This window comes from Calypte anna, chromosome 5 (genome assembly GCF_003957555.1).
Source record: "Calypte anna isolate BGI_N300 chromosome 5, bCalAnn1_v1.p, whole genome shotgun sequence".
In the NCBI taxonomy this organism is placed as follows: Eukaryota; Metazoa; Chordata; class Aves; order Apodiformes; family Trochilidae; genus Calypte; species Calypte anna.
Genome location: NC_044250.1, coordinates 13,173,970 through 13,198,143, shown reverse-complemented (window position 1 = coordinate 13,198,143; position 24,174 = coordinate 13,173,970). Strand labels below are relative to the sequence as shown.

Here is a 24,174-nt window from a genome sequence, read left to right as displayed (position 1 = left end):
TGCCAGCTCTCTCCAGGGACAAGCAGCCATGGGACCCAAGTGCTGGATGAGGACCACCAAGTGCCAGCTGCTGGTGACCAGCCTCTGTGTCATGGTGAGCAGGCAGGGGTTTTTTTGGTTTGTTTTTTTTTTTGGGAGGGGGGATTTCTGCAGAATCAAGGTGAACCATTGCCTTTCCCATCTCAGCTTGGAGAGGGTCAGGCTTTCTTACATTCTGTTTTGCACGGGTGGAGGGCAAGCAAAGCCAACTGCCTGAGTTATCATCACACCCTGGGTTGTTATCTCTGGCCACCAGCATCACCCCCTCTCCCCTGATAGACTTCTGGTTTCTCAGGGCTCTCAGGCTGCTGCAGCTCTTCCACAGCCCAGCAGCTGCTCCAAGGAGAAAAGCAAACTTGCTGCTGGCAGATGGGGTGGTTTGCAGCTGAAAGATCTTTGCTGCTGTTGCCTTGGAGCAAAAGGTGGAGCTGGTGCAGTCACACTTGTTGCTGGGAAAGGGGTTGGGATCAGTGAGGATGCAAACCCACAAGGTGTCAGTGGATCTGCACAGCAAAAGGAGAGCAGCCCTAGGGATCTTTTCTTGTCAGCTTCTGAAGCAAATTCAAGGGAAGCTTCTTGACACCAGTTGCTAGAGGTGATGAAAAATGCTGGAAATTGGGGGGATGCTTCTGCTGGGTGTTTTTTTGAGATGCATGTGCTTACTGCCTCCTCACTTCACCAAAACTTGCACTCTTAAACAAAAAATAGCCACCTGTATTTAGTTTCAAAATGTGGTGGTGGCTTAGGAAGAATGTAATTGAAAGGTGATGCTTTAGTTGGGGCCTCACATGAAATTTGCAGCTTGGCCAAATTTCAGCATTTGAGGACCAGTGTCTGTACATTGTTTTCTCTTGTAAATAGTAGAACACATCACCAGGAGACAATGAAAGGAGGATTGGTAGCAAAGGTGTCTGAAGGAGGTGCTGTGGATGGCAAGAATCACATTATCACTCTTGGGAGGATTTTAGATTGGTGTTTCTCAGAAATCTGAGCTAAGCAGTGTTGCACTTAGCATTTTGCTGGCTGTGGATCAAGGTATGCAGTAATGCACAGCAGGAAGGGTCAGTAGGTGCCACAAATTAGGGTATTTATAAGCAGAAAATGTTCTGGTTTGGTTGTGTTTAGCCTCAAAACTAAACCCTCCAGTAATAACCAATGGGATGCTCTGGAAGTAAAATGTCATAGAGTGGGGGTGATGCTGACACTGAACTGCAACATTTGGCACAGGGATGGCTGCCCTGTGTGTTTGTATTGTAAAGACCCAAAATGGTGAAACCTTATCTTGAGACATAGGAGTGGCCTCCTATCTTATATCTTCCAGGCTCATTAGAGCAGAGCTGCAGCTGGTACTCAGCTGTACTCAGCCCTGGTGAGGCCACGGCTTGAGTCCTGTGTCCAGTTCTGGGCCCCTCAGCTCAGGAAGGAGATTGAGGTCCTGGAGCAGGTCCAAAGGAGGCAACTGGGCTGGTGAAGGGACTCGAGCACAGATCCTATGAGGAGAGGCTGAGGGAGCTGGGGGTGTTGAGGCTGGAGAAGAGGGGGCTCAGGGGAGACCTCATCACTCTCTCCAACTCCCTGAAAGGAGGTTGGAGCCAGGGGGGGGTTGGGCTCTTTTCCCAGGCAACTCTCAGCAAGACAAGAGGGCAGGGTCTCAAGTTGTGCCAGGGGAGGTTTAGGTTGGAGATTAGGAAATTTCTTTCTGGAGAGGGTGATCAGGCATTGGAATGGGCTGCCCAGGGAAGTAGTGGATTCTCCATGTCTGGAGATCTTTCCAAAGAGCCTGGATGTGGCACTGAGTGCCATGGGCTGGGAACTGCAGCAGTAGTGGATCAAGGGTTGGACTTGATGATCTCTGAGGTCCCTTCCAACCCAGTCAATTCTATGGTTTTCACTGTTCTGCTGTTGCTGCCTCTGTCCCCACCTCTGCCACCAGTCCTGCTCTAGAGCCAGGTGCCACCAGAAATCACCTCTTCCATCACCTGGGGGTGATGTGCTGGTAGTCACCCCATGCCTTGGGCACACCAGTGGGCTCAGACATGAGACAGAAACACAGAGCCCAGGAGAAACCAGGACAGATGGCTTAGAGCAGTACAAGACTCAGCTCTTTGCATTGTAAAATAGGAAATATTGCCAACAACAAGCAGTGGGACTAGCACTGCAAAGAACAAAGCAGAGGGCAAACCCCAAAACCCCTCCTGAAGCTGGCAACCCTCATGTATGTGGATGCTCTGCAGGGTGGGCTGGGGTGGCAGAGGTGTGCTGCAAGCACATCCATCCTCTGGGCTTTCTTCACTTGGTGTGAATTCCATCCCCCAACACAGGCCAAAAGACCTTGAGCTGTATAGCATCACATGCAAGAGAGAAAAAGAGTTTTATTATGTTTAGGTGTCTGGGGTTTGTCTTTTTATGTGCCTTTTGGGGTGCATGCAGAGGTGTTTGGATGCTCAGGCTGTATACATCTGTGTGGGGCTCTGTGGATGCCCAACAAGAGCTGCTGCCTTGTCAACCCCTTCCTAAAAGCCTTCTTTTCCAGCTCCTGGGGTTGTCCATTGCCACACTGACCACAGTCACCCAGTATGGGCTCCATTTCACCCTGATGAGTGACATCTCCCTGGAAAGCAACTCCTACAGGGTCATCCATCACACAGGTAAGTTGCACTGGCATCCCAGGAAGAGTTTTGATGAGCTCAGGAGCTACAAAACCCCCAGAGCAGCCAAAAGAACTGCAGAGGCATAGCAGGAGGAGGCAGAGGATGGGTTTTGAAAGATGCACTTGGGCTAACAGCCCCACAGATGCTTTTTTTTTTTTTTTTTCAGTGTCAGACCCACATGCCTGGCACTGAAGGCTGCTGTGGGGGCCCAGGGTTCTCAGGTGCTGCTGCATTTTGCTCCTGTCCCCCCCATTCATGGTTTCCCCATCCTTCCCTTTTGCTGCTATGAAAGCCCAAGGGGATCTCAGCTATAGACAGAGCCAAGGGTGTGGGGAGAGGAGCTGATCCAGGACTTGAAGCAGAGCACAGATACTTGAGGCTGGGAGGAGAAATGCATGGTAACACCTGGTTTTGGAGGAAATGTGGGAGTTTTTCCCTACATAAACTGAATCCCAAGGCTAGAGCAAAGGGAGAGCATCCCAGATCCTAAAATCCTGCCCTCACCTCTGCTGCCCCTGCATCTTCTGCATCTCTCCCAGGAGATACTCTGAGCTGAAACATGCTGATACCCTCTCTGGATCCTCATTCTCAATTTCAGTTTAATAAGACAGGTGTAAAAACCACGTGAGCCCAAAGCAAAGGTACAGCCTTTCTTTCCTAGAGGCACCAGGGGTTACACAGATTGGCACTCGGGGGTTCTCCCAGCCTTCCCAGCCCCCCCTTTCCAGCAAGGCTTTGCTTTCTCTGCCCCCATGAACACCTTGCTAACACACAGTTAGCCCTGGCTGAGAGTTTCCAAACCTTCCATGGTGCTGTGGTCCTTGCCATGGCCAAGAGGAAGCCCTGGGGTGAGTGTTGCCTGAGATTAGCAGCACACAAAGTCCTGATAGCAGCCAGGCTGCTGCTCATCAGCACCTCCCATTCGGGGAAATCTTTATCTGAGTGCTGAAATAATTGACAGCTTGCGGTCTGCGGGGTGGACTGACACCCTTTTAGGGTGTGCTTGCCTCTCCTGGAGCCGTGGGAACTACTCAAAGGCTTCCAGCTCAGCCAAACAAGCAATTCATACACAGCTGGGAGTTACTGAATAAATAATAAAACCCTTTTGGATTTGCAACCCGATCCTCTTGGACCAGCTCCCCAAAATGCAATTTTTGGCGGCTCTCCGGGCAGAAAGCATTAAGCCGAGCCTCTCTTAGCCCTAAAGTTTTAGCGTCTGACCGTGTTCCACTTCCTTCCAGCTTTCTACTTGGGGATTTGCCTCAGCATGACCCTGATCCTCGCAGCCCTGCTCAGCTCTGCTGCCACGTTGCGGGAATCTCGGCGCCTGACAGCCATGGTGCGTACCCGAGGGACCCGATGGGAGGGACTTTGTCACCTCCCCTTAAGACCCGGTGCTGGGGGCTCTTTGGTCTTGCACCTGGGAGCAGGCATGCCTGGGTCCCCTGTTCCTGCCAGGTGACCTTTATTGTAAAAAGAATGACCTTGCAGAGGTTTTTTTGCATCCTGCATCCTTCTGGCCCTTGGTTCTTTAGCCAAGGAGCTGTGTAGGAACCTTCCTCAGCCCTGGTGAGGCCACACCTCGAGTCCTGTGTCCAGTTCTGGGCCCCTCAGCTCAGGAAGGAGATTGAGGTGCTGGAGCAGGTCCAAAGGAGGCAACTGGGCTGGTGAAGGGACTCGAGCACAGATCCTATGAGGAGAGGCTGAGGGAGCTGGGGGTGTTGAGGCAGGGTCTCAAGAGGGCAGGGTCTCAAGTTGTGCCAGGGGAGGTTTAGGTTGGAGATTAGAAAGAATTTCTTTCTGGAGAGGGTGATCAGGCATTGGAATGGGCTGCCCAGGGAAGTAGTGGATTCTCCGTGTCTGGAGATATTTCCAAAGAGCCTGGATGTGGCACTGAGTGCCATGTTGCTTCTGAATTCCCAGCTTGGGTCGTGTGGCTTAATTGGTGAACTCTGGTACCATTGCAGTGAGGATGGTATCATTCCTTATGTGAGGAGGAGGAGGAGGGAGGATCTTAGAATGACAGAACCTGCTGATTTTGGAAGGGACCCATCAGGCTCATCAAGTTCAACCCCTGTCCCTGTGTAGGGCACCCCCAGGATCACCCCATGTGAGAGCATCATCCATCTGCTCTTTGGCCTCTCTGCTGCCCCTCCTAAGCCCCTTCATTTCTCTGTAAATGTTGAGCAAAGCTGCATTTCTATTTGCAAGGTGTAACTGCTGGTAACCTCCTGTGGTTCAAGCATCTCACCAGTCACCACAGCAGGGTTAGGCAGGACAGAAGGGGACAACACCCCCCAATATCCATTCTTAGGTGCTGTCACAGCCCTGCTCTGCTCCCAGGGCTGTAGAGGGGGAGGCTGGACTTCAGAATTGGTTGTTCTACCATGTACCACTGAAGATAAAGAGCAGATGGGGGCAGGATTGGTGCTGTGCCCCTTTCCCTGGGGATGGATGATACTGAAAGGGACGCTGAAGGATGCAAGGTGCTTTCCCCGCGGCCATGAAGCATCCACCACACTCTGCTCTCGGCAGGAGATGCCGGGATGCCCCTTTTCTTTCAGCTCACCTTCCACTGTCTCCGCAGCCTGAGGAAGGGGCAGGGCTGGGTGCAAGGGGACCGAGGGGCCGCTTCTCCGCGGATCTTCCCCGGCAGCGCCCGGCGAGGCTGCGGCTCCGCCGCTGGAGGGGGCCACGGGCCCGCAGAGCTCCGGACGGGGAGGGGACCGGGCTGTAGGGCAGTACTGCTGAGGGTGGTCTGTCCCCAGCCCTGCAGAAATTAACCCTTCAGATACACCCTAGAGCCGCTCACTTTATTCCCTCCTCCTTGTTCGAGCAGCCCATCAGCATCTTAAATGCACACGGGAGCTTTGCTGCCTCCGGTAACTTCCCCCCCACCCCTCCCCCGCGATTGCTCGTGTTTTACAGCAAGGGCCAGCCCACTGCTTGTTTTTTTCCACCAGTTCCTATCCCCTACCAAGGCTCTTTCATCTCTGATCCGCCAGGGAGAAAAGCGGGGAGGAAGCCCCAGTGGCTGCAGTCGCAGGCAGGAGTGGGGTTCAGCCCTGGGGGGCTCCAAAACTTGTTGTCAGTCTCTAATCCTGCCCTGCTGATCCTCACTGGGCTGTAGCAGAAGCGTTCAGCCCTCTGCTTGTAGCTTTTTTTTTTTTTTGCTTTTTTTTTTCCCTGCTTGCATAATAGGGAGGATTTTTCCACTATTGATTTTTAAAGACTTTTCCTCCCCTGCGAAGCATCTTGTTTAGGAGACCATTTAATTCACTCTTTAAGGAAGATACCAGACTGGAAGTGCCTGACACCTGTGGCTGTAGAGGAAACCAAACCAAGCTCAGGTCGATGTAGTTCATCCACCACAGTGCAGCTTGGTAAACCAGTTACCCTGGGGAAATGCTACCTGGGATGCTGGTGGGCTTAAAAGAGCATTTCCCTGGTCACTGACTTGTTGGGTGGATCCTGTCTCCTCATGCCTCAGTTCCCCTACTGACTTTTTTTATTCATTTATTGTCTATTTAAATTATAAGTGCTCACTCTGCCTGGCTATTTGGGGGGTTGTGTGTATCCAGAGGAGGGGTTTTTAGTCTTTGCAGCCCTTACTGGTGTGGTCCAAATAGTGATATTGGGTTCACCGTGGTTAGAAAGCAGCACAGGGCAGATTGGTTAAAGCATATATATGTTTATATATCACTGGGTTATCCTGTAGCCTCATTAAGAGCATCACCCAGAACTTGTAATAATGCCAGAGTGCATCCACTGCTGCCTCCAGGGAAGGTGGGTTCTAGGCAGTAACTGAGAACTTAAAATATAATCTAAAATCATGGACTATTACCTGCAAAGCTCCTCTTCAACAGTGACAGGTTTATTGACTGTCCTCCAGCTATAGTTGTGGTCAACCCAGCTTTTGGGTGATCTGTGGTCCATCATGCAGTCAGTCCCAAACATAAACATCCTGCAGCTCTCATGGTGCTGTTGAAGGGGAGGAGAAGGAAGGAAAACTGCAGTTTTGCTCATTCTGCTTGTACAAAGGGGAGGCTCTGGCTCCAGAGGGGCTTCAGGCACTGGGTTATGTGCTGGCATCTGATCAGATGGAGAGTGGCACAAAAAATGCACAGGCAGAATATCCCCACTGAAATTCTTATACCTGAACACTCCATCCTAAAAAAACCCCTCATCTAGAGTAAAAAATAATTTTTCAGGGTGGAGCAGCTGTTCCAAGCACCAATTCCAACCAATGTCATTAAAAAGCCTCTCTGAATGCCTGATAAAACCCAGTTTGTCACCAGTAGGGCCAACACACAGGACAGGCTGTTGGCTTTGCTGTTCCCAGGGTTATCATTGTAGGCAAATGAGCAGAGGGCCCTTCATGGCACTGCACCTCACTTCAGCATCTTGCTTTTGCAGTGAATCAGCCTCCTGTGCCCATCCCTGTGGGGCAGCACTCCTGAGCAAGGCACCCGTGCTCTGGTGCTCCCCAGAGAGCAGGCACAAAGTTGATGCTCTCAGCTGGAGATGAGGTCAGATCTCTCCTTGGGACTGAGATCACTGCCTCGTGTTTGCTCTGTGAAAAGGCAAAAATGTGATGGACTTCTTCAGTGAACTGGGTCAGGGAGGGAGGGATGCAACCTGCTGGGTGCAGCCTGAAAATGAGCTCATCTCTTCCCTACCCCTGGGCTGTGAAGTGTGACAGGGAGCTGCTCCTTCTAATGGCCACTGTGGCATTAAAAGCAGCTGGAGCTGAGGAGGGCACAGCTCAGCTCATTCCCTGGGGGTGAGGGGGTTTTGCAGAGCCACAGACCCCAGTCTGAGCCAAAGGAGCCCTCCCTCATCTGAAGTGAAGCCCCTTAACTCAGGGGGAAGCATCAGCAAGGTGACTGAAAAGATGCACCCACCCCCAGACAAGAGGCTGTTTCTGTGGGTTCTGCCAAGTGTCTCAAAGACAAATTGTTCCTTGCAGCAAGGATGGAAACAAGGTCATCCATAAACCAGTAATTGATGTCTGGCTGGTGACAGGGGCTGCTGCCTTCTGCAAAGGGAGCAGCCTGTGGCCAGATCTAAGGAGCTGCAAGGATCTGGGAGATGATGAACCAGCCTCGACCCTCCCATGTTTTGTATGCAAACTGCACGTTGCCTTTTTCTTTTTTCCTCCAAATGTCTTCTAATGTAATTAGAAAGTTGCTCTTCCAAAAGCCTTTTGGCTGGGAAGGGGAAAAGCAGCCTATAATTCATTTATAAGATGTTCTTGGAGCCACGTAATTGCTCCACACTGGCTGGATGGAGGGTGAACTTCCCAAGGGGCTGCATCTCAGTACTCCCAGAGAAGCTGGAATAAAGGGAGAGATGATGCTGGAGGTGAAGGACTAAGATGTGGGGTGGAGCTGAAAAAGGGGAGATGAAGAGGATTTTTTGAATCTCCTGGGGTTTCTGGGCCCAGAGAGATGTTGTGAGTGCTGGAGCTTGGAAAGGAAGTAAGGGTGAGCACCCAGGGAGAAACCTGGGTGATGCTGTTGTTCCCACTCTCCTGGTTCATGGTGGGTCCTCATGGTTAAAACCCTTCCTGGAATTCCCTTCCAATGTGTGGAAGAGTTTTCACATTGCTAGCAGTGATGGATTTGTCATCTGCCATTACATTTTTTTTTCTCTTCTTGTCTTTTAGCCTGATTTTGGAGAAAACGTTGACCTTGCTGTTTGTTTGGAGTAGGAGGTGTTGGAGGAGGTGCAAAATTCTGCTCCCAGTGAGAAGCAACCTGAAATGCTCGTGAATCCTCCCCTCTCCAATCTGTGCTCTCCCTGCAGGGGTTTAACTGCCCCCCACCCCCAGCCAGGTTTTGGCTTGGTTTTGCAGTGCTCTGGTCCATGGCATCTCATCCTGTGGGTTCTTCCCCATCTTAGCTACTTGTATTCCCCTTCTCACACCAGCATTTGATCAGATTTTCCTCTCCTTTAGGGTCCCATTCTCTCATTTCAGCTCCTGGCAAGGCAGTGAGTGATCTCACCACCTATATGGCCAGGCAATTAAGTTTTTTTTTTTTTGTAAGAGTCACACCAGGGATTTCCCCAGCATCTTCTGCTGAGACAAGGCAGTGCCACAAGCCTGGGGTGATGCCAGCAGCTCTCATGTTCCTGGAGCTGAGCCCCCAGAGCAAGGTCCTGAAAGCAGCAGAGAAACACAGGAGGATGGACAAGGACCAGCAAAAGGCAGCTTATTGCTGTCTTCATGTTCATTTCCAGGATTTGAAGTAAAACATTTTCCTTTCTTCTTGTACAGGGAGGGAGTTTTGGCTTTTTTTTTGTTCTGGCAAAGGCATAATTTTTAAGCACAATTGTTTTGGTGAAGCAGAATTGGAATGGTCTTCCTTTCCTTAAGCTTGAGTTTGGGAAACTTGCAGGAGAGGTTTCATCTTTTTAAAGTGATTTCAGCTATGGCAAGCTACTGAAACACTCCTAGAAAAGAAATAGAAACCAAAATAAACTGCCTTCAGTTGGGTAATTTTCCCCTGCTGCATAACTTCATGCTGGAAGACAGACAGATTGCTGGGAAAGCTTGTAAGGGCAGTGATTTTTAACTGGTTCTTATTATTAATTTTTTACCATTCCAAGACTAAGCTGTGTATTCATATTTAGTGAGCCCATTTGGCCTTCAAATGCTTTACAGGTACTTTTTGTTTTTTCACTGTGAACAAGATCTTTGAGTCCAGCTGTCACAACAGCCAAGGGCTGTTTATATCAGAGCTTGGGGTTTTTTTTGGATCAGATCTGTGCAGATAAAGACACGAGGCATCTAACTTCCAGCTCTGCAAGCCTAGGGAAGGAGGCAGAAGTCAAGCCACCTCCTGTGTCATTGCTGTTATTTTTTTAGCCACTTCAGGGTCAGTTGCTGGCCTTGGTTATATTTCTGTCCTCTTTTTGTCTGCCTGGGTTTCAGGATTTCAGGAAGGCAGCTTGTTCTTCCTAACAGAATAAAGCCCAGCTCCTTTTCCAGAGCATGTTGCTCCCCATCCTGATTCCTCTTTTCCTTAAGGATTATTTGTGTGGGCTTTGCCCTCTTTGAAGCTGATAGCTGGGTTATAAATGTGGGGAACTGAATCCTCTGAGTAAGGAGATGCTATTCCAGGGTACAGTCCTGTGGCAGAAATGCAGCATACAGAAAATATGTGGTTCAATAAGATTACTATCCATCTAATTTCTTCTAAGTAACCAGCATGATGAGGGATATTAAAAGGAGGTGACATTTAGCTCTAACTTCAACCCCACTTGCTCAAATGAGCATTGTTAAACTGATAGCAGCAGTGATTCCACATAGATCTTTTCCATGCTGTAACTGATGGTATTTTTCCTCATTCTCCTCAGGGATTTTTCTGTTTTGCTCTGGCCTTCTGTGGATTGATCCCAACTGCCTGCTGGAGGTACATGCACAGCACAGAGGTGAGCATCACCTGCTGGGAACCACCACCAGCATCTCCTCAGCACTTTGTAGCAATGATTTCTGCCATAAAAGAGAATCATAGAATCATAGAACTGGCTGGGTTGGAAGGGACCTCAGAGATCATTGAGTCCAACCCTTGAACCACCGCTGCAGTTCCCAGCCCATGGCACTCAGTGCCACATCCAGGCTCTTTTGAAATATCTCCAGACACGGAGAATCCACTACTTCCCTGGGCAGCCCATTCCAATGCCTGATCACCCTCTCCAGAAAGAAATTCTTTCTAATCTCCAACCTAAACCTCCCCTGGCACAACTTGAGACCCTGCCCTCTTGTCTTGCTGAGAGCTGCCTGGGAAAAGAGCCCAACCCCCCCCCTGGCTCCAACCTCCTTTCAGGGAGTTGTAGAGAGTGATGAGGTCTCCCCTGAGCCTCCTCTTCTCCAGACTCAACACCCCCAGCTCCCTCAGCCTCTCCTCAGAGGATCTGTGCTCGAGTCCCTTCACCAGCCCAGTTGCCTCCTTTGGACCTGCTCCAGCACCTCAATCTCCTTCCTGAGCCGAGGGGCCCAGAACTGGACACAGGACTCAAGCTGTGGCCTCACCAGGGCTGAGCACAGGGACAGAATCCCTTCCCTGGACCTGCTGGCCACGCTGTTCCTGATACAGGCCAGAGGCAGCTGGTGGTGATCAAGCCATCCAGACCCAGGTCTATCAGATGCTTCCATCCTTTGCAAGAACAGGGTTCTGCCTTCCTCAGCTGCCTCTCTGATGGGGTCATCTGAAGGGAGAAGCCATGCAGAGCAAATCCCTTGTTTCTCCTTCTTCTGCAGAGCTTTGGGATGAAAGCTGGCAAGAAAAGCTGTGTCAGTCAACTAGAAATGGCATTGAGAAATGTGTCTGGTTGGTCTTGGGGAATGGTGTTATCCAAATTTATTTCGTTTTATTGCTCTAACCCACAAACACAGAGCAGGGGGTAAAAAGGCTGCAAGATCAAGTTGTGTTTTGGGTTAGTCCAGGGATGTTCAGGAAAAAAATACTTTGCTGAAAATGTTCAAAGGAGAAGGACTTTCTCTGGATATATCTTCATCACTACATCTGTTTTTACTTCAAATTATTATCTTGTTCTTTTGCTTTGAGTGCCCTGCCCATAAATGCACCCATGTGTTATGGTTGGCTTTAGCTGCTTGGCTTTCTTTTAGCAAAACAGCTTCCACTGAGGGTTTTTTTTTTGTTTTCTGGGGGGGGGGTTGTTTGTTTTGGGGGTTTTTTGTTTTGTTTTTTTTTATATAAAATGTTTGCTTTCTGGTTAAAGAAAACCAGAAAAATTAAAATGCCACTAGAGATTGTCGTGGCTTTTTCTGCTTTCTAAAATGTTGGGCTATTTTTGGGGGGTTCTAATTTATCAAAATAAAGAGCAAAACTGAAGCAGGTGTCCTCCCCCAGCCTCCTGCATGTGGCTGCTGTCAGATATAGTTAAGAAATAATTAATTGCAGTAACATGGGAGAAAAAAATCAAACTGACACGTGTCTTGTAAGCCTGATGGGATGTACACAGCTACCAAAACATGAGAATTTGGGGGTGTAAAACTGAATCTGCCCATCACACATGCCTGAACCACTGAGGGGCTACTGCCACTGTGTTCATGCTTGAAACAAAAATTTGCATTTTTCCTGTGCAAAATCCATTGACAGAATCTCAGTCTGTTCTGTGTGGAGGTGCCAGGTGGGAGCAGGCAGGGGCAGATCCCTCCCTCTCCTTCCCAGGGTGCAGGACTGAAAGCAGAACCCTCCCCAGAGATGGGAGGTCCCAAACCATGGCAGATGCTGTCAGTGGTTTTAAAAAAAAACAAATGAACCTGAATTTCCTCCTTATAGAAAATCAGCTAAAGGGGAAAACTTCAGTTGAAAAATTGTTTTGATGTTTATTTTCAAGAGCCCCCAGATAAAGGTGGTGTTTGAACACGATGAAAGCAAGGTGCCCTTTTTGTAGCTGGGACTCTGTTTGAGTCCTGTTTACAGAGAGAGTTGTGGAGGGCAGCAGAAAAAGAAGAGTTATTTGTAAATATTTGATATTCTCAGACTGTCTCCACTGTAAACAAAATATGAATCTTCTCATTTTCTGTTCTTTTCTGCTTTTGTGACCTTCTGAATGAATTCTTGCAGACAGATGCCCTGTATTTGAAAAAATTCCAGGTTACCCACATCCCAGATAGACTCAGTGCTACTTGTCTTTGTTCTTAACATATACCAGACATGGAAAAACCAGGAATCTGTGATTTATCCAGCTTTACCAATAAGGCTGATCCCTCTACTGCTCTATGGACCCATCCATGTGGCACTGAATGGGGTTTGTGAGGTCCAGGCCCCTCTGTGCTGTCTTCTCAGGCTGCATTGTATCCATCTCTCTGCCTGAAAATAACTTTACTGAGACACTGATAAACTGCTCAAGTTCTGCAGAGAAAATAGTGAACAAAATGGGGAAGAACAAATAAGTCAGAGGAATATCCCAGATCCTCTCCCTGTCTCTCTAAGATATTTAGAGAATGCTAAACAACCTCAAAATTCCTTTTTTTAATTGAAGTGAAAAATTCTCTTCTATTGAGGCACCTAGAACCAGCTGCAGCAGTCTCAGTGGTGATTTTCCATGTGCTGTATCCAACAAGCCATTGGTACCATCTGTAAATGGCTGTTTCATTAAGGAATGCAGACAGAAATGGGAGGCAGCAGTTACTGGACTGATTTAGAGCTAGGACATTTCACCCAGCATGTTCCAGGAGAAGAATGACTGCAAGGTGTGACCTCCAGATCACTTAACCTGGAGATTTTACTTCAACCAAAGCTTCACTGATGCTTCATCTTTAGCTTTGTGGTTTTTGGGTGGTTTTTTTTTTGACTGATGAGCATCCCAGGTGCAGTCTCCTTCCAAGGGGATGCTTCATCCAGAGATACTCCAGCAGTGGGCCAGTAGGTACAGGAAAATCCACTTGGCCGTAATGATGCTAATGTATGGGGGAGTGCAAAACCTGTTTGGAAAAGAAGCCCAGACAGACTTTCTCTTTTCCATCTGGATCAGCCCATTACTTTCTAACCACTGTCTGAGTTAAGGGACTTAAACTTTCCTTAAAGCCTGTTATTAACTCTGTCAGCATAACCACTCAAAAGGCATCCTGTTGCTTAACCCTAAACATGTATTATTTTTTTTTCTCCAACACCTGGTGTAAGAAACAGAATAAGAAAATTATTCTGAGGCAATGGACTAAAAGTTGCTGGGCAGTGGAGTGGGCAGTGGGATTCTGCTGAGGCTGCAGTGCTGCAGTTTAGGTCTTCAGTGTGTTACATCCCAGATCAAAGGAAAATACAGGGATAAACTTGTGCTTGCTGGATAAAATAATGTTGCAAGTAAAGATAGGTTGTGAAACCACCTGGTGGCTTTGTCTCATGCTCTCAGGTTTTATTTTTTGCATCATTAAGCATGCATGAGCTAGCATTCCAGCTTGGGCTAGACAGATGCTTCCATGCATGGATGGGTGCTTCAGGGCTCTGCTGCAGCTCTGGGTACAAACATAGCCCCATTCCAGACAGAAAAGTTGTTAAGATGATGATTTGCTGCTGCATTATTTTTGCCTGCTCAGATCAGTGCTGGTGAGGAAGTGAGGGAAAATGAAAGCAAGAAATAAGGTTTTGACTCCAGGCATTGAAAGGCAATTGTCATTTTTTCCCTTTTGGAACCCAAACAGGAGCTGGCTGGGATCTGTCGTGTTCTCACATGGGTGGTAAATATTTATGGTCTGTTTCACCACTGAATCACTCTATTTTTTTGGCTCTGTTTGGGGGAACTCCTCCATCACTGGGATAACACCATCCTCTCAACTTTTGTTTTAGTGTTTCACTGTCTGCCTGTCCTCACAGTCACCCATCAGGACAGGAAGGTGGTGTCAGCTTGGATGGAGGCACATTGCTCATAGGCACCAGAGCTCTTCTCCCACCCTAAATGCAAACCAGGCTAAAAGCTGCTGGTGAGACCCTGGTGCGATGCCAGAGAGTCCACATGGAGCAGAGGGAGGTACCTGTGCAGCACCTCAGCCCTTCCCATGGGATTTTCCATGCTTTAGGTGCCCCTTGGTCATGTAATAACTGCATTTTTTTTCTTACTCTACCTGGCAGACTTTCTGGGGGGGATGTGAGAGGTTTTTTTCCCCTCCAGAGACAACTGCAATCAGTGTTTTTCATGTCCAGCTCTCTGCTCTCATCACAGGTGGAAGACAGCATGATGGATGTGTATGATCTGGTGTATGAGGAGGTGAGGAGGAATGGCTCCAGCATCAGGAGGCAGGAGCTGACTGCCATCCACCAAGCAGTAAGTTGTATTTCAGCCTTAGCAGAAAACCTTGCCCTGGGGGGGGGGTTTCCCAAGGCTTTCAGCAAGCTGGGGCTCAGCCTCTGCTCTGCCCCAGGAATGCTGCAATGCTATTTTTCCCCCAGGGATTGAGTCCTCCAGCCTGCTGTAAAGTCTGCTTCTGCCTTCTTACTCTTCCTAGGTTTGAGAAACCAGATTATCAGTAGGAGGAAGGGGCCACCACCTCTGGTAAAAGGTTTTTAAAGGCTGAGATAAATACATATTGTCTGTCTCAGCAGTCCATGCTCATCCTCTGTGGTCCATGCAGGTGGATATACACCTCTGGTACCCCTCATCAGAGGGAGGGGGAAAATCCCACCCTGTCTGGCAGAAGCATCAGGACTTGGTTGTTTCTGTTTCCCCTTGAGCCTATGGCTGAGGATTATTGGATAAAGCCCCTTGCAATGCTGGGGGCTACTAACAAGCCCCCCCTAAACCATCACCCAGGATGCTGTTGGTGCAGGGGACTTCTCTGTAGCTCAGCAGGTGGACAGTGGTGGTTGTCCAGAGCACAGGGTGTAAGCTTGCCCTCAAAGCCACAGGACAGGACATCTCCCATGGTGAGAAACTCCCAAGTCCCCCCTGAGTTAAGGGGGTGCTGTCTCCTCATGCAGCAGGGTCTGTTTGGGGGGATGTTCATGGAATGCAGCAGGGCTAGGCAGGAAGATGAGCCCTGCTTGCCTGTTCACAGCCCCCCTCCCAGAAAACTCCCTTTATCCTTCTGTCTTTTCTTAAATCATCCTAATTTTGATGATTTCATTTGTGCTTCTTCAAGGCAAACGTTTCTCATTGCAACAGCCATGGGAGCCCTTGGAGCCCATGACCAGGTCTGGTGGTGCTTGCTCTGCAGGGTGGACATCCACATCTGCACATCCAGAGTCCCCCTTTGCAAGGAGACTGAGGCACAGTTCCCAGCTTCATCAATTGCTTATTTTGATCACTTTAACTGATGGAGAAACGTTCCTTCCTACCCCTTTTTGGTTTATATTTTCTTTTTGCTAGAGCTCCAAGCTGGCCACTTCACCCTGCCTATAGCAAACCAGTCATGCAGTGGGTGTTGCTGGGTCCCTCTCCCAGCCCATGACAAATAGGAAAAACACCAACCCGTGTGTGCATCCCTGGGTTTTCCAGACCAGCCACTGGGAACACTGGTGTGTGAACATGGAGGGAGGGCTTGGCTCCAGCCCCAGCCTGCAGTCCTGAAGCAGAATGGGCAAGTCTGGGGCCAGATCCATCCACCCCCTCTGCATTTCCCTTCCATTGCTGCAGCTGCTTTGCTCCTTGCAGCCCTGGGAGGAAGGGTGGCCCAGCACCAGCACCTCTTGCCATAGCATGGGGAGAGCCCCAGCTGGTGACTGGCAGACCTCTCCCTCTCTTCCAGTTCCTGTGCTGTGGGAAGCATTCTCCATTTGGGGACACGACCAGTGTTGAGAGCAGGACTTGCCCATCTGGCCAGGTGCAAGGTGCAGGACAGGTAAGGAAAAAGTTTTTTTCTACCCCACAGCGAGGTGGTACCACTGCTCCCCAGCTCCTGCCATCTCACTGGTGTTTAAGTGTTAAGGGGATCCGTGGCTTTCCCATGGTTTGTGGTTGCCATGAGCTGGGGGGTTGTTAGGTCAATAAGGAGGGGTCTCACCTGCTGGGGGAGCCCTGGTGGACCAGGAGGTCTCAGACCTGCAGATAGAGTTTCCTTTGCAGCTCTAGAAAGCCTTCAAAATGCTTTTGTTTGCAGCCTGCTCCTTCCTTCCATCTTCCTCCTCATTTTCTGCCTCTGTGGAGGGTGTGAGATGCCACAGGAGTGTGTCTGAGCTGAGAAAAGCTGTTGGACCTTTCCACAGGACACCGGTTTTGAGGCTGAAAAGGTGTCCCACAAACAGCACATGTGGAATTTGCTGTCATTCCTTGTCATTAGATGCTAAAATGAGAACTTGATGAAAGCAGGGCTATGATGTCCAGCAGCTTCATCAAGTGCACTTCATTCCCCTTTGCAGTCTCCCAGGGAAGCTGACAAAGCAGCCACCTCTTGCTGAAGCCACAGCACAGGCTTCCTACCCTGAGCAAACATATTCCGTGATTATTTTGCTCCCACTGGAGTAGCCCAAGCAGCTGAAGCAGCTGAAGCCGCCAGCATCAATATGTTTGTTTGGCCCTTGGAAAAAACAAAACCACATTGCTACAGCTGTAACAAAAACCTGGATGCCAGGCAAAGATGCCGGGTGGTGGCAGAGCCCCGGGATGGGGCGGCAGAGCTCCGGGATGAGGTGACAGAGCCCCGGGATGAGGTGGCAGAGCCCGGAGTAAGGTGGCAGAGCCCGGAATAAGGTGGCAGCGCCCGGGATGGCGTGGCAGAACCTCGGGATGCGCCAGCACGGCCGTGCCCCCGGGGCAAACATTCCCGGCGCTGCCTCCAGGAGCATCCCATCTCGAAGCGGGGTCAAACTGGGCTGAAAGAGCAAGAAGGGAGAGAAAGCAAAGCCAGGCTCCGTGGGAGTGACTCTGTTCCCATCCCCCCGCTTAGGGTTTGCATTTCCTGGGGGGGGACGTGAGTGGGAGGATGCGTTTTGCAACTCGGGGAACCGCAGGTTTGTAGCTAGGGTACAGTCACTCTCTGGCTTTGCAAATCGCCCTGCAAATCACTTCATGGGGTGAAAAGCCTTTCTGAAAGGCCCTTTTGCCTTTCTGGAATGGCTCTCTGGGCTAAGTCTCCTGGATTTCCCTGAGGCCACCGGCATACTTAAGGCTTCTGTAAATTAATATTTGTGACACCCTGCAAAATGGAGATGTTAATTTGTATCTCTGGGGGATGTCTTCGTAGCGTTATGGTGTGCTCTGCTTTCCCACCTTTGTTTTTCCCACTTTTCTTTTTCCAGGAGGTGTTAAGAAAAAAGCTTCTGCTCGGCCACACTCAGCAGTGTACACACACATCCCTTCCCACCCCCCCAGTCCAAAATCCATCATACCAAGAAAATCACAACCATGTAGTAGTGACAGAAAATGAACTGCAGATATGTGTCTTCCCAAGTTTCAGTGAGCAGGAGGAAAAAAAAAAAAAAAGAACTGCCCAGTTGTGCAATGCTACATCCCCCTTGTGCATCCCTCTCTGTCTGGGGTTGTGGTAGGTGCTGTTGGGGGATGAAGCCCTCACCAAGCTGCTGCTGTGCTACAAGGACTCTCTCTCTTCTCCCAGGACTGCCTGCAACAGATCCAGGACTTCCTGAAGAAGCACCTGGACTTTGTTTCCACGCTCCTGGGCATCTCCATTGGCTTCACGGTAGCTATGTCTGTTCCTTTGCATTCTGGCCCCAAGAAGGTGTCTTTAGCTGGGAAAACCTATCCTAGACCAGCCCCCAGAATAGGATTTTGGGTGATCTTTAGAATCATAGCATGTTCAGGGTTGGAAGGGACCTTTAAGAGCATCCAGTTCCACCCCCCCTGCCATGGGCAGGGACACCTCCCACCAGCTCAGGTTGCTCAGAGCCCTGTCCAGCCTTAAAAACTTCCAGGGATGGATGGGGCTGCCACCACCTCTCTGGGCAACCTCTGCCAGTGTCTCACCACCCTCATTTCTTCCTAATTTCCTATCTAAATCTCCCCTCCTCTAGTTTGAATCCATTCCCCAATGTCCTATCCCTCCCTGACATCCTAAAAAGTCCCTCCCCAGTTTTCCTGTAGCCCCTTCAGACACTGGAAGGCCACAATGAGGTCTCCTTGGAACCTTCTCCTCTGCAGACTGAAGAACCCCAACTCTCTCAGTCTCTCCATAGAAGAGATGCTCCAGCCCTCTGATCATCCTCCTGGCCCCAACAGAGATACAAATGGTGGGGGTGGACTCCACCATGGAAATTTGGAAAGGGCCATGACTTGGCTTGGCCAGGCTGATGGGCAGAGGAGTTTTCCTGCAGGAACAGCCTCACTGCATGGTTTTTCTGCCTTCCTGCAAGAACAGCCTCACTGCATGGTTTCTCTGCCCCAGCTCAGCACAGCAGCAGGAGCAGAGAGCAGCAGGTGCAGGCTGCAGTGCTGGTTGCATTTCATGCACCCAGGCTTGCCTGTATGTCTTCTCCTGCAAGGGAGAGGCCATGTCACCTGGCACAGGGCTTGCAGAGGAGGTAAAAAGCTGGCAGACGTTATGGAAAAAGAGTTGAAGTAAAAGCTCCATAATTTAGGAAGCTTGCCCAGTGCTGTCTCCTAGATCAGACTGGGAAGTTGCTTTCTGCAGCCAGAGCTGGAAGGTCTTGAGAGGTACTGAGCACCAGCAGTGGAAAGGGAAGGTCTTATCCTATCAATGACCTCTAATGAACCCAGTAAGGTGCATTTTGGGCAGCAGGTAGGTGAAGCACGGGCTTGTAAGGAGAGGAGTATGTTGCCTGGGCTCCCAGGTGCTGGCTTTGAAGACAAGTGGTAGGATCTTGTAGACAAGGGGTAGGATCATCTTTGGAGGATGGCTTGGGTAGAAAGGGTCTGTGCTGAATTTCTGAGACTTATTTATGGAGGGAGAAAATCAAAAATGCTGCAAGAGGAGTTTGGTGAGGGAGAAGGAGCTGTCATTGTACCCGAGGATGGTTCCTTTGGAGCTGGAGAGTGCCACTCATTAAACCAAGCTTGCTCCTATGCCTACCCCCTGCTTGGCAGAGATGTATCCTTGTAATTACCTCTGCACAGGGGTCCTGCACATGTGGTGAAGCACACCAGACAAGAGAGGATGCCAGGAGGGTTTTTTCTTTACCCCTCAGAGAGGTCTGGTCTGCTGTGATATCTCCATGCTGCTCCCAGCTGGAGCACCTTTTGGTGACTGACACTGTATTTGGAGGCTGGTTCACAACTTTTGTCCACCTTGGCACTATTTTGGGTTAGAAGACTCTTCTCCATCCAAGCAAAACTCAGAGGACCACTTTTGTATTTTCTACTGATAATAGTAAATTAGGAAAACAACCAGACCTTGTTATGGAGAAATAAATGTGAAGTAATGTGTGAATATTTGGGGTTGCTTTCCAATTCCTCTCAGGTGTAGGAGGAATTTCCCTGCAGCTCCACTCAGACAAGCAGGAGCATTTGTATTATATACCTCTTTTTTTTTTCCCACAGCTTTGATGCTATAGGCAGATAAGGCAGCTGCCTTTGAAGTGTGTGCTAGAGGAAATCTCTCTGCAGAGTTCCCCCTTGTGATGGCAGGATGCAGAGGAAGGCTGAGACCAGGGCTTGAGCTTCTCTGATGTCATTGTCCTTCAGCCAACAATGTCCCCAGATCAAGCCACAGGCAATGAATGATGCACCTTTAGGCAGACTTTGGGGACAGAGCACATTGTCACAGCCTTGTTCTCCTTCCCCCAGCAGCTTTACCTCTGATCTGGTGCCTGTGACAATCCCAGTGGGTGATGCACCAGGCAGCATCTTTAGTCCAGTGCAGAGGAAATTCAGTGTCCTCTGCATTCACAACCCTGCATGGGGTGGGGTTTGGGGTTTGTTAGGGGGATTTTTTGTTTGTTTGTTTTGTTGGGTTTTTTTTTTTTAACTCTGAAAAAAGCCATGAAGTTTGGGTTTTTTTTCCATCCCATGTTCTCTTTACAAAAGGCTGTTATTATGAGACAGATTTTTGTTTGCACGGAGGAATGCTTTGTGGCAGCAATTTGAAATCTGAATTTCCTGGTTTCATCTCATTTCTTGGTATTTTTAGGACAGAGTTTGAGCTATATGGTAGTAATTCCAACCAGATGCTTTAACCATGTATTGGTTTTGGGTTTTTTCCCCATGTTGCTCAGCATTTTACTGGAAAACAGCTCTCAAGAAAAATAGGACAGGCTGGTACATAAGTTGAGAAGTGCCAAGTGGACTAACAGGCAGCATTTATGATCCCTTCTTTGCACAGATGGAACCTCATAATCAGTGTGGCATTTAATCGTCTCATTTATTTCCATTTAGGTTTATGGGATGCTCCTGACTTCATTCCTCTGGTTCTCCATCCACTTCAGCAGCAACCTGGACCGTAAAGGCAAATACATCCTGAGAGAGAGGTAGAAACCTCCCACCCAGGCATCCCTGTCAGGCAGAGACAGGTCCTGGTGCATGAAGGTGTCTGAAGCCACTCACAAAATCCCCCGGGAAGGGGTTGTGTGGGGTCAGATGATGGGATGTGTATCACGTTTCCCCTTCCTGCATTACTAGCTGGTGGGATTTTCTGAACTGGTGAGAGTGGGAGATGCTCTGAGAGGAGCAGTCCCACAGCCTCCTCACTGGAAATGCACAGGGACTGAGAGACACCTGGGAGATGGAGATCACATCCCCCAGGGATGTATGGGCTGTAGCTCCACAAGCAGGGCACAAAGAGGGCAAAAATAGAAAAGCCCAGAAAAAAAAAAAATCACAGCATTAAACCAAATTTCTCTTGTGCTGTCATGGAATCATAGATTGGGTTGGGTTGGAAGGGATCTTAACACCAGCCAATTCCAAACCCCCTGTATGGGCAGGGACACCTCCCACAGCCCAGGTTGCTCCAAGCTCCATCCAACCTGGGCTTGGACACTGCCAGGGATGGGGCAGCCACAGTTTCCCTGGGAAACCTGGGACAGGGGCTCAGTGCCCTCACAGGAAAGAATTTCTTCCTAATGTCCAACCTCAATCTCCCCTCTTCAAGTTTTAATCCATTTCCCTTGTCCTCTCCCAATCCCCCCGTGTCCAAAGCCCTCCCCCAGCTTTCTTGTAGCCCCTTCAGATATTGGAAGGTTGCCCTGAGCTCACCTGGGAGCCTCCTCTTCTCCAGGCTGAACAACCCCAATCCCTCAGCCTGGCTTCCCAGGGAGGTGCTCAGCCCTCTGAGCACTTTTGTGGCTCTCTTCTGGGCATGTCCCAGAAGCTCTGTGTCCTGATGTTGGGGACTCCAGAACTGGACACAGGACTCCAGGTGGGCTCTCGTAAGAGCAGAAAGGGGAGAATCACAACCCTCAGCCTGCTGTCTCTGCTTCTCTTGCTGCAGCCCAGGACATGGTTGGCTTTCTGGGCTGCCAGCACACATCGATGGCTCATGTTAAGCTTTGTCATCTGAGCAGTTTCCTGTGACCCCCCAAACTTCCAATGTTTCTAGGAAGATGGCTTTGGATCACAGCCCAGGACTGACCTTGTGCTATTGGCATGGACACAACTTGTGTCACTACTGATGGGGAATGTGCTCTCCTGTCCTGGACATTTGCACTGATTGATTTGGGCCATGTTCCTGACCATGACTGAGCTGCAAAGAACTTTGGGACAAATGACCAGCACCAAGGACACAGCCCTCTGTTATTACTTCTTGCTCATGCAATACACCATTAGTTTTTAATTCTTAGCATTTAGTCAGCTCTCCTAGAGCTCGATACCAGCCTGATTTCCCAGGGACTTGTTCAACTTCCAGCCTTAGCTCTGTGTTTATCTAACTTCCCTAACCCATCGTGCTGCTGTGCAATACAAAAGGACTTTGATATCACACGTACCTGCAGGACTGAAGGTAAAATAACAGGACTGATCTTCAGCCAGGCCAAACAATCCAATGTCCAACTCCATGACCTCTTTACATCACCTTACCAATAACAAACAGACATTTTTAATAGCTTCAATCAACTGGAGAACTCTGCTCTCAGCAGTGGCTCCCTGCTGTGCTTTGCCCTCATTGCAAAGGGGCAGAGCCACTCCTGAGCTGCAAACCCAGCCTGGCAGGAGGTTTAGAACCTGCTGGAAAACCTGCTGGAAGCAAGGTGCCTGGGTGAAAAGTCTGTTGGGCCAACAACAGCTTTCACCCTCTCCTTGTTGGGGCTTTTAGCCATGAAAACCAGGAAGTAGCAATTGTTTATTGAGGTAAATACAGAAACCCCTCTGCTCATCCTCAGGAATGGTCCTGGTGCTCAGATAGGGGATGCTACACCTGCTTAGCATTTAACCTGGCTGCAAATATCATGCATGGGAAAGCCCTGCCCTGGGGTGGGGAAGAAAAGCTCTTCTGCTCCCTTGAGACCAGCAGAGCCTCCTCACTGCCTTCACTGGAAGGAAAACCAAGCAAGGTCAAAATGCACCAGAAAATCACTCAAGCTACCTCCTGGCAGTCACCAACACACCTGGCTCTAGCAGGGGTGACATGAATTTGCCAGCACACCCACTCCCTAGCAGTGGGGAAAGCTTCACATATGTGTATATATATATATAAAAATATGTTCTATTAATGATACTGCTCTCTGGAGAGAGACATGGCCTCTTGTGAGCTCCAGCTGCTCTTCTCCAGCCCACTGCCATTGTTACTTCCCAGCCCAGCTGGCAGCTCATGTGAGTCATGGTTGCTTCAATAAAGATCAATTTCTTGCAAAAAAGCCATCAGTCCTTCTCTTTTTAATTCCTCTCCTCTCCTCTCTTCTCCTCTCTTCTCCTCTCCTCTCCTCTCCTCTCCTCTCCTCTCCTCTCCTCTCCTCTCCTCTCCTCTCCTCTCCTCTCCTCCTCTCCTCTCCTCTCCTCTCCTCTCCTCTCCTCTCCTCTCCTCTTTTTCTCTTTTTTCTCTTTTTCTCTTTTTTCTCTTTTTTCTCTTTTTTCTCTTTTTCTCTTTTTTCTCTTTTTCTCTTTTTTCTCTTTTTCTCTCTTTTCTCTCTTTTCTCTCTTTTCTCTCTTTCTCTCTTTTCTCTCTTTTCTCTCTTTTCTCTCTTTCTCTTTTTCTCTTTTTTCTCTTTTTTCTCTTTTTCTCTTTTTCTTTTCTTTTTTTTTTTTTTTTTCTTCCAGAGGCTGCAATGCATTGCTTGGAGGGAAGAAGGGGGGGAAGGGTTGTGTCATGTTGAGCCCTTAGGAATTCTTTCAGAGCTGGGAAGAGAGATTCCCCAGGCAGCTGATGCTCACCTGTCCCAGCAGCTTGCCTTAGCACCCAGGAGGGAGAGGATAATGTTGGTCCTTTGGAGGAAAAAGTGTCCCTCAGCAGCCTCATCCTCCCCTCAGGCAGCTGCTGGGGGAGCAGGCAGGTACCTCACAAGGAATAATTCAAGCAAGGGCAGGAAAAAAGCTTAAAGATACATTCAAGCAATAAAGACCAGAGTATTTAGATAGCAGAACTCTCTGAGGTGTCACTTCCTTAAACCTGAGACAGTCAGGTCCTGCCCACCACTCTTGTTGGCTGAACAAGTGATGATGTTCTGATGTATCAAAAAACACTGAAGATGGAGCCTGAATTGTCTGTGTGGGATATCTCCTTCAGCATCATCAACTTGCAGAAAAAAAAACCTCTGTTGAAGCTTCATCACCAGGACTGCTAAAGCCTTAGGTTCTGCTTCCTGCCAGGTCAGTTTTTAATGTAACATAAACATATTGGAATAGCATATCTCTGAGAAAGAAACCTGGAATGCTGTCATATCCTCTCCCCCAGCTCTCATTTCCCCTGAGTCACTTGTGATCACTCAACCTTCAGCAGGAGAAGCCGGGGGGGTGCTTGTGGAGCTGCTGTTTCCACATGTCCCTGATGAGTTTTGTTGCTCCTGGCAGTGCAGAGGGAATGACCTGCCCCAAACCATCTCACTAGGGGGTAATGCACCTGGGAAGTTGTCATTTCTTCTTCCCAAGAAGCAGCAGACTGCAAACATATAATTTCTTGTCCCAGGGAGCTGGAAGTTCCCTTCTTTCCTCTAATTGCCAGCCATGGGGTTTAGGCAATTTT

At 49.2% G+C, this 24,174-nt stretch overlaps 1 protein-coding gene across 1 annotated transcript; it reads left to right on the top strand.

Moving 5' to 3' along the window:
* Positions 1-20,964, top strand: TSPAN32 (tetraspanin 32). Its single transcript, XM_008504701.2, has 8 exons — positions 1-94; positions 2,573-2,687; positions 3,932-4,029; positions 10,053-10,127; positions 14,382-14,483; positions 15,904-15,996; positions 17,710-17,793; positions 20,442-20,964. The coding sequence occupies exons 1-8, from the start codon at positions 29-31 to the stop codon at positions 20,535-20,537; spliced, it is 729 nt and encodes a 242-aa protein (XP_008502923.2). The 5' UTR covers positions 1-28; the 3' UTR covers positions 20,538-20,964.
* The last annotated feature ends 3,210 nt before the right edge of the window (positions 20,965-24,174 follow it).